Source organism: Antrostomus carolinensis, unplaced genomic scaffold (genome assembly GCF_000700745.2).
Source record: "Antrostomus carolinensis isolate BGI_N321 unplaced genomic scaffold, ASM70074v2 scaffold25295, whole genome shotgun sequence".
NCBI classification, from domain to species: Eukaryota; Metazoa; Chordata; class Aves; order Caprimulgiformes; family Caprimulgidae; genus Antrostomus; species Antrostomus carolinensis.
This window is the reverse complement of record NW_010314643.1, coordinates 1-10789: the sequence shown is the minus strand read 5'-3', so window position 1 is coordinate 10789 and position 10789 is coordinate 1. Positions and strand designations below refer to the sequence as shown.

General features: G+C 38.8%; 1 protein-coding gene across 1 annotated transcript; it reads right to left on the bottom strand.

The window, feature by feature from the left end:
• Positions 1-267: 267 nt before the first annotated feature.
• Positions 268-10786, bottom strand: NAA30 (N-alpha-acetyltransferase 30, NatC catalytic subunit; the record flags this gene model as incomplete). Its single annotated transcript, XM_010167719.2, has 3 exons — positions 268-323; positions 2393-2516; positions 10127-10786. Coding segments are annotated over 3 exons (840 nt in total), but the record flags the coding sequence as incomplete, so codon positions are not given.
• Positions 10787-10789: the final 3 nt, after the last annotated feature.

Genomic DNA, 10789 nt, shown 5'->3' with positions numbered 1-10789 from the left:
TGAGGCACCTTCACAAAGTAAAACAAAGCCCAAAACACTGAATTTGAGCCCTTATGGGGACTCTTCTTCAAGGCAGAAAATCCTTCCCCTGTTCATGTCATACGTTCTTCTGAGGTTATGTTTCCTTTTATTATAAAAGGAATAGCTTCTTGCCAACCCACTCCTCACCTAAAAAAGTGCTGTAAAAGAAAAACCTGTGAAATGAATCCACATATAGGAGAATCCAAACCATTTACATTACGAAAGTTTTTGATTATAAAATCTTACCTCATCACAATCTCCTTCAACCATAGCATAAATAGCTTTCTTAACCAAGTTTGTACCTGAAATATAGATTTCAGTAAGTGTCAGAGTTGCAATGCAAAAGATGCTACTTTATATATGACTAATGTGTGCTACCTACGTGACATGATACCTAACGAAAGCAGGGAGGAAAGAAAGAAAGAAAGAAACAAGAAGTTGCAGTCAAGTTGCAGTCTCAAGTTTGAACGTTAAAATAATCCATGAAGTTATCCAGAGACTCAGCTTGAGCGCAAGATTCTTCTAATGCAAGGATATTAGAAACAGGCTTCTATGTTTAACATACTGTTATATATAGCCTTCCAAGATGTGATTCATTCCTTTTTGTTGCATTTAAAGTCAAAATCTGCTGGCACGTACTTGAAGGACATTCATCTTCCAAGGGAATTTCCTCTTACTAAAACAAATACTTCTATTAGTAACAGAACTTATGAAACCACTTTTCTTGTGGCTGACTCCCATTTGGATTTGCTAGTATCTAATAATATGGTTGAAGCCCATCCCTTCCCCTCAGTCAAGCATTAATTTAATTCTTTATCATTATTTTTCATCTATTTCACAACAGTTCTACAAATGTAATATCCCTACCTGTCTGTAGAATTGGGGTGAAATTGAAAGTTGATTTCAAAGTTATTAGTGGAAAAAACTGCTGTTCAATGAAATTGCATAAATCTCACTTCCATAAGAAGGCTAAGGAAAAGGAAAAAAAACCCCAAGGAATCTAGAGAATGTTTTAAAGTATTCTCAAAACTTTAATCAATTAATATGTTCATTGAACATACAACAAAAACTGTACTACATTTAAAACAGATCCTCAGATTAACAGCATACTTTGAGAAACAGCAAGGTGGCAAGTGTAGCAAATAGTCAACATACATAATGCTAAAGTAAGCGAGGCTTTAAATGTAATTTCTGTTTATATAATTCTAAAATAACGAACTGACTAAAGTGAGGGAAAAAATCTTGCAGAGTTCTTTGTAATAACAGCATTAGTTCTTGTTTACTTATATGAATCCAAGCACCTGCAATTAAATTATGGCAGGCTCCTTCATGACTCAGCTAAAAGGAAAGGAGAGAGTGTGATTTCTCAGTATCCTCTTCCCTCTGCTCCACTACAGAAACCAACAATGGCTTCAGAACTGCAGTGAAAGGAAGAAAAAAACACCAAACCCAAAACTCTACATGCTTGAATAATTCTGATAATATGTAGCGCTTCAAGATTTTTGTTTGTTTCTTTTAAGAGAAGAACAAACACAATGGTACCACTCTGCAATGTATCAACATATTTTTCCATTGCAATTTATTTTCTGTCTTTAATCACAAAAGCATGAGCTGTTCAGTATGAAGGAGTGGTGAAGCACATTTCTAGCCTTTAAAGCTAATGTCTACATTTTAAATTAAAAATGTTACAAAAATGTAATTTCACAATAACCAACACACACAAAAAAAAAATAAGTTCCATAAGAACAGATCTTTAATTAAGCCAACTGGGATAAATGGTGTTAGAATAAAAATCCCTTCATCAGGGCAAAACTGATCAACGAGGGAGGGGAAACTCCCTACCAAGACTGATTTGTTTTATCACATAACTTCCCACCAAAACAGATCTCCATTTCAGTCATTCAATTAGAAATACACAACTATTTTTCTTCACTTATTAATACAACAATAAGCTACATACATTCTCCCCAATGGGCAATATATGCATAATTGAAAGGGAAAAGCCAGGGAATAAGTTCACTGAAAAAAGATAGACTGAACATTACACAGAAATACAGTGATGAGGACACATATAAAAACACAAAGCAATTTGCACTGTTGTTATTTGACAGTGGTAATGGGCAGAGGTAAGGGGTTACTGATTCCCTTTTTTTTTTGCTTTATTGTATGCCAGATATAAATCTCATGGGGCATTTCAGATTACTTTAACAAAATAAAAAGAGCCACTGGGGAGCTTGTGTGGTCAAGTGAGGCAGGGATAACAGACAAACCACCACAGCTAGAAGTTCAATTCTGCTTCAATTTTTATGACAGCTACAGTTAGCCCAACTACAGGATTTAAGGAAGAAATAACAAAAAAGGCTATTCTTACCAATTCCTTTTCTTCTGTATTTGGAATCCACTGCTAACATGGCTATATAACCTCTGCGGAACATCTTTTTGTGCATATCCAGCTTGCAGACGATGGCACCTACACACTCCTCACCTACCATGGCCTTAAAGACAAACATACATGTATGCATTCTCAGTTTGTGATCTACAGTGCTACCAAAAGTAGTAAACCAGTTCATTTTAACTGAAACAGCCACAGAAAATTTGTTGCATAAAGCATTAAAAAAAAAAAAAAAAACAACCCAAAACTAAATCAATCTTTAAAATGTCTCCAAAAGTATCAATAAGATTAAAGGACTCTTATTTCTTTATTACATTCAAATAAAGTTACAGTCAATTAACAAACAATGAATTGTCCTAGAGTGAACCACAGTATTATCCATGAAGTCTACAGGAAGAACACATGTGACAGAAAAGGGGAAAAAGAAAGAAAAGAAAAAAAAAAAAGGACCAGGTTAAAGCATAAATCATCCTTTTACATGGGCTGCTGCAGAGGGAAAAAGTCCATTCCTGTTTTACAGTGATCTGAATTTTCATGTACAAGGGCTGTGGTAGATAACATGCTTAATTTTTGTCTGATTTTAATGTCAAGGCCACAATGGATCAGAGAAAAATGTTGCTGCATTTAATCTTTAGAAACTGCCATTTTCAGTCATATGACACCCAAAGAACAAACAAAAAAAAAAAGCACACAGTTAATTTCACACATTTTAACTGCTGGGAGATTTCATTTGTTAAAAGCTATATACTGACAGTTAATCCCAATAGCATTGTCACAAAAAGCATGGTCAAGCAGATGTAGTTATTCTGAAATATTAGGAAAAAAATAAAATAAAAAATAAAAAAGAACCCAACCTCCTCCCCAAACACTTATCAAACCACTTGCACAACCACTGTGTTCACCAAAATTTGACCATAAAACATATTAGAGACAGAGTGTAAGAAAAACTAAGTCGTATGTTAACTGAAGGATTAGGCAGCATGAGAAATTAATGACACTATAACCTGCAGCAGTAAAACTGAATAATGCTGCAGAGTAGGACAGCATCCAAGGGGAGAATGAATTAGTGTTCATTCAGGAAAGACTGACAGAGATAAAAAAGAAACTCATAATTGTACATATGGGTGTATAAGTGGATCCACAGGCTTTGATAGACCTGTATCTGCAGGGGGGAACTAGCCTTCGGCTCAAGGGTAGCAACTAAACCGGGACTACAGCACATGACTGGCACAAGCATGTGCTGCTGGCACAAGTGCTTCTGGAGAATCCAAATTTACAACAGTCAAGACACGTCAAACGAAAAGGACCTGCCAAAGCAAATATTGCCAGTGCAGCCCACCTGTGAACCCAGAGCTCGCTTCTCCAACGTCTATGGTATATACTCTATAGCCTCCAACTACCTGGACCTTTTTGTATACAGCTCGTAGGATAAGAATCCACGGAGAGAAGACTCCTGCAGATCACACTGCAGACACACTCAGCTTTTTCACTCCCAAGAAGAATAACATCTTCTATCAGCTCTACCTGGACGGTGTGTTATAAACTAAGTTAGCTGTCAACCAGGAGCTGTATCAAAGGTGAAATGAAACAACCCAAAATGCATGAGCTGCAGTTCCAAAACCCTATGATACAGCATGATCCCAACACCATTCCTAATATATTTTAAGCTCATCAGGCAAATATAATTACTGCTAAGTTTTTATTTGGCAAGGAAAACACATTTTTTTAGCAGCATACAAGAACAACCCTGAACAATCTAAAACAAGTGGGTTTTTTTAAAACAAAAACTGTAGCATGATCTAAATGGACTGAAAAACACAGCCTCTAAGCAGTCTTCCATTTGTTCTAAACCAGTTTATTCCATAGAAAAGAAAAGTTGTGCTTATACTAAAAGTCTGTATGCAAAGTGTCAGCTCAAGGCAAGTTTTGTATCTCGGTTCGGACCTGAGAAAAGCAGGGAGTTAAATAAAGAGTATCATCAGACAGACTGTTCATAACATTGCTATAATTATGCAGAGTACCTAGATGTAATCTTAGACCTCACTAAAGGGGGGGAAAAAAAAAAGCAGCACACCACAAACTAGCATATTATAGTTCTGCTTTGCCCCGAAGTGAACACGTGCAAATTGTTCATTGCAACAGTCACACGGAGAATTTTAAAGATTTTTTTATTATTATTATTATTATTTTTTTTTTTTTAAGAGTAGTGACATTCTAGACACTGTGCATCTCTGTTCCTTCTTGTTCAGGGCACTTTGCAGAAAAGCTATGTTCATGAATCATACATTTAAAACACTAAATGAACAGCAAAGAATTTTGTTTTGGTGATCAAAGAAGCAAATACCCACTGGTTTTACCACTGTTGCCAGAGAGCTGAATAAGGTATGACTTTGTTACCAGTTCCCCAAACACTTAAATCTATTTCTCTGTCTTTAGCCAAGTAAGTCTGCCAGTTAATCTACAGTTGTTCCACTCACAGAGGGAGTGCTGCATTTCCACCCCAATCAGAGGCTTTTTTGTTGCCTTTCCTTTCCTTTCTCCTTCTCTCCAACCTTATCTAAAGCTGGAAATGAACCTAAAGTGTGATGTAAAACTCTGTAATTTAATTCCCTGGAGAAGGTTTAAACTATGTAAATAAAAAAGAAATAAATCAAAAAAACCCCCAAAACACCAGATTGAAATAGGGAGAGTGGGGAGGAGAGAGAAAAAGTTCCCACACAACACCATTTATGAAAAGACAATCACGGGCCAAATTTTCATTTCAGGTATATGAGAGTTCTTCTAAACATACAAGTTTCTACAAACAGAATTCAGCCCAAGTTACTATTATATATAATAAATCCCACAGAGTACTATAAGATTTACTTCAATCTTAAGTTATTAGCAGGATTAACATACATGAATTCAAATCCACTATTTGCATCAACTTTGTTCTTATGAGTAAGTTTAAATGCTTAAAACAAATTAGATTCTAGTATCTTCGTATTGCAACCACGTATTGCTAGAAAAAATGTCTGTAAATCAGCAAGAACACCACTTTTCACAAAATTAAACAATTGGCTTTCATTTCATTAGCAAAGATGGCATGAAGTCTGTTGGCCACAGTCTGACGATGCATTTCATACCCAGATCCTGTGATATTTATAAACACACAATCACAGAATGGTGGGGGCTGGAAAGGACCTCAGGAGATCATCCAGTCCAACTCCCCTGCCAAAGCAGGTTCACCTAGAGCAAGTTGCACAGGATGGCATTTCTTCCCATTTATAGAAGATTAAAACAACCAACTAGTCCCTGAAAGAGACACATTTTGCGATTCAAATGCAGTCAAACCTGTGCTACTGCAACACTGCTTCCCTCTCACACATGCACCAAAACACATCCCAAACCATCACAGGAACAGCTCCCTATGAATCCCTTGGCTTATATTTAGCAATCATGTCACTGAATGCCATTAGGGGATACATTGAGGCTCATGGTTTTAACCTAAAGTCTGGCACTTCAGTCAGAGCTCTTTAGGATACTGGGTAAGTCACTAAGTCACTCTGTTTCCACCCCATGAAACTGGACACAAGTAATTCCCTCCTGAGCAAGGGCACTGCCAGAATAACTACACTGGCTGACCCAAGTTTTCACAAAGCCTCTGACAGCGAGAAGTGGAACAGCAAAGCCTGTATCTGAAACCACAATCACACCTAAGAGGAAACTGGAATACAGAGAGTGTTTGCAAATTGGGAATGGATGTTACAGAATTTCTTCCTCACTAGGAAAACTTCCCAGACAATTTCCTAACTTTTCTGGTTCTTCTTTTATGTCCCAAGTTTTCTAGAACTAAAAAAACCGGGGCAATGTCTTACAAGTCTTAATTTAACATGAAGTATGCTCAGGCTCTTGAATAAAATCCAACTTAAAAAAAAAAGGCAAAGCATTTGTATAAAACAAGATCTTAACTGCAGTCATTGAGGATTTACAACACATCTAAAACTACCTGCATGGAATTAATAGGTTGTTTTTAAACTTGTGAAAGTTTAAGTTATAAATGTACTATAGCGAGTGGCAAAGTTAAGAACTCAATAAAAGCACAGATTTTTCCAGATTCTTCTTAAAAGGCAGTTGAGTGATGCAGTATTGTGAATTACAGGAGAGGTTACAACACTCAGCCAGAACTCTGCTTTTATGATGTCCTGTCTTTCCCAAACTTTGGCACAGAGCAAGGTTTCCTAAGCTCACCTCTCCCACGCTAAAGTATTTTGAAAACAATTTTCTGAAATACTTAATGTAGCAGTTCTAAATGGAAGTTTTAGAACTTTTAACACTGCTAAGACTAGAAGCTGCAAAAATATTTTAATAGGAAGCTACAACTTGGAAAATGCATGTACAATCCGTATGGTGACAAAGCTGTAGCGATGCTTAAAAATGCTTCACGTGAAACAAAAAGGTACCGCTTTCCTCTGTCAAAAAATGACAGAGGAGTGGTTAACATAGGTCATTTAAGAGAAACTGGGCTGACAGAGCTCCTGGGAATAAGTAAAAACCAGGCATCCACACCTAGCACACAGTGCAAACCTGCTCTTCCAAAGACAGGGGACACCTGAGCGTAAGCAGATAGTTGCAGTTTGTGGAGAAGGTTATTTCCTTGCAACAGCTCAGCCAGATAATGCTGCAGGGACACACATCAGAACTGACCATCAACTACTCCCAGCCTCTTACTGTGAATGTCAGGAAGACAGTTACACTGATGAATCCAACATTAAAATGAAGAGGTTCTGAAGTTTCCTGGTTATTTCCAGATCCTTTTAAAGTGGAATATGATCTTCTTTTTTTTTTTTTGAGTGCACAGTTGGGAAGTGGTTTGATACAGTAAAACCACGCTAGTGACTAGTTAGGACTGGTCCTCTGCCTTCCCTCCAGCTGTGCATTCTCACCTCTTCCCTTACACCAGCACTGATGCCTGCAACATCCTACTATGAATATGTTTGGAGCCTTAAACCAACAGAAACCTGACCTAAAACACACACACACACACTTACAAATATATGGTGGTGGTGGGAGGGTGATCTCAGCTTCTCAAATTAGAGAAATACAAGGGCTGGCACAAGCCAGGAAGAGGTAGTTGTACAGAAAAGAAAAGAAAAGAAAACAACCCTTTTGGTTGCACTAGCTGTCAGTGCACCTTGGGAAGAACAAGCCAACACTCAGAAAGTTTCAAACCCATGAGATCATAGTTTCCAGGAATAATGTTAATAATGACCCCAGAAAACAGCTCTGCATTGACAGGTATCCAAAATCCTAGATAGCAAAATTATGGGGTTTAAGATGGTTTACTGAATAAATATCAACAAAGGACAATTGCTGATCATTTACAGGAAATACACACCCCATCTTCAAAGTTAAATGGTGCTAGTACTTTCCCCTCACACAGTGAGAAAGGGAAAGCAGCCCCATGACAGTGCCATGAAGACAGGTCAGTATTCAAAGGAAGGTTTTAAAAAATCTTGATAGTGAAATTCACCACTGACCCCCCTACAAGTATTTTTTCAAATACAATCAAACTGCAGCCTAACCCCCTCGCCCCAAGACCAAATAAAACCAAAACAAAACCTGAAACCAGAAGGGTATGAGGCCACAAGGCATTAAAGACAAATGATTCTGTGAGATCAGGCACTATGCTTCTGTTCACCATCCTGACACTGTTCTTGCTAATTGGAATATGCAGTCCCTGACTGAAGATAAATATTTTAAAGAGACTTATTAGATAGAAGTAGTTCAGGAATCCATTAACTGCAGGAACAAATTACATTTTATAGAACAGAAAGTCTTCAAGACAACCTCTAAAAAACAAACCTTAAAAATACTAAAACCACTCACAAAAAAACCCCCATCAAATTTCACTCAACATACTGCAAGAGCTTCACGTTATTCAGTAGATAACAATTTCCTGACAGCTTTAGACATTCATAACTACATAGTCTTCTCTACAGCTTTATGGACTTTACATTGTTCCACCCTTCAAAAAAAAATTGCCAAATACACAGATTTCAAGTAAAGTTTTGTTGAATCTTCAAGGTTATTAAAAAAAAGCCACTACAAAATAAGCTTAAGACACTTTCCTTATCTCTTATTCTTTGAATGTACTTGTTAAAAACACACATTAGAAATCATCTGTTTAGTCCTCTATCAAACAACTCTTTGCATAACAAAATTCTCAAGTTACTCTCTGACAAAAATAGCAAAGATTTAAAGCCTAAACAAACGCATTGTGATCTAACAGTATCCAACATGACCTTGGCATTACCAGTGATACACTTGATGTTGAAAGCATGGACATTTGTAGTTCACAAGCATTTCTTTTCAGTGTGAGGTAAATCAGTCACACACACATAGCTCAGTGCTTGAAAAATACTATTCTGCTCTGATCAGCATCCTTTTAATGGCAAACGTGACTTTGCATCAAACAATGTTTTCAAATCTTTCTGTATTTCTATTTTATTCCAGAAGGTAATGCTTTGCTCAACTTCCTACAATCCTACTGTATTCCCTCTTCAGGGTTTTAAAGAGGCACAGTTTTGAAAATCCTCCTATAAATCATATAAATCCTGCTATAAATTATACCAGACCCTAAACCAAGAACATTCAGGAAGTCTAAGGCCAGATGGATCCCATTAGCCTCACCTCCTGTACTCATATCCTATTAAAATTTTACAGGGATACTCCTGAATCGAAGGGTGTCTTGGCTCTCACTAAATCATACCTTTCAGAGAGGTGTCCAGCCTTGATTAAAACATCAAGAGAGAAGAATTCATCATTTACCTTAGCAAGGAAGTGCCACACACTCCCATAAAGGTTCTGTTCTGCAGACATAAGTTTCCCTATGAGTAAATCAAACACAGCTAAGCTCCCACTATGCACGTACACCCCTTGGGCCAACTCGGTTTCATATACCTGTGGATGGATTAGCAACCTAAAAAGCAGACTTTTCAACTGAGAAACAAGTTCTTCTCTCAGAAGTGCTCAAACATTTAGAAAGACAGAATGACAGCTAAATCAATCTTTTCAACAGTGCAGTAGGAAGAATATAAAACTAAATACACTGTTAATACAGCAGGACAACCTAAGCAGCATGAGAATTTCTGCATGCTCCACACACTGTCCCACCTGTAAGAAGCAATACAGTTGTACTTGTCTTTTTTCAAAGCTAGTACATCAAAAAGTCTACAAAACCTTTAACACTGTCTCTCCATGTATCACTGAACATTTACAGGCTAGCCACGCTGAAGTCTGTTTTAAAACCACTGTGCAAGAATTACTAAGCACTCATAAGACACTAGTGGGGCCAAGTACTTTCTTTTTTAAATACAAACCTCAGAACTGAGACAGAATAGAGAAAATGAGCTACCAAAGGTCACAAAAGTCAATGCCAAAACCAAGATTAGAAGCCTCAAATTCCTGGATGCTAGACCTGTGCTCAAACCCTTTCCCCACCACTTAAAACATCTCTGAACAAAAGTAGGAACTTCAGCCACATGCTTTACTTATACAAGCACAGGTCACAAGGGGACTTCATGAGGAAGACAGATAGTTCCAAAAAACCTTGGCCTTATCCACAAAAAGATTATCAGAAGTATTTCCACAAATGTCAACCCTTTAATCCTCTCCTCCCCATCCCCAAACCACTCCCAATTCCTGCCCTCCCTGCCCCCCTCTGGCACTTACCAAAAAGCAAAGTTGTGGCCAGTTGTGGATAAAATACCTATATGTGTAAATGGAGTAGGGTTCAGACAGATCTTTGGTGATCAGTCTCATGATATCGGGCATCTGCAGCTCTGACTCATATCGGACGTATCGTATCGTTAGGTCCTCCTCGGGCTGAGAGTCCGTTCCCGAGCCTTTCAAACTGCAAGCTGCTGCTAAGGACCTGGAGAGTAGCAGCAGGGACTCCTCCTCCTCCCCTCCTTCATCCCCCTCCTCCTGCTCTTCCTCCTCCAAGCCATGCTCTCCCTCCCCAAAGCCAGTCCCTCCTGCTAGTCCATTGCGGGCTGCAGTCTCAGCAGCAGTTGTAGTTGTAGCAGCAGGCTGGCTCCTGTCCCCTGTTGCTGCTGCTGGGGGAGAAGGAGGAGGAGAGGGTGCAGTCCTTCCCTGGGGAGGGAGGTGGTTGGTAAGGGGGGATGAGCACGGTGCTGTGGTCGGGGGCGATGACTGCTGCTGCTGCTGTCCGGAGCCCATTGTTTTGCTGGCTCGCTTGTTCTCCAGCCCCTCGGGGGCTGCCCCTGCCTCCGAGCTGAGGATCTTGCTTTTGAGGGAGGCCCGCAGGTGTCGCAGCTCGGGGCTGATGAGGCCGTTGAGCTGGTGGTTGTGGTGCGGGGGATGGTGGTGGTG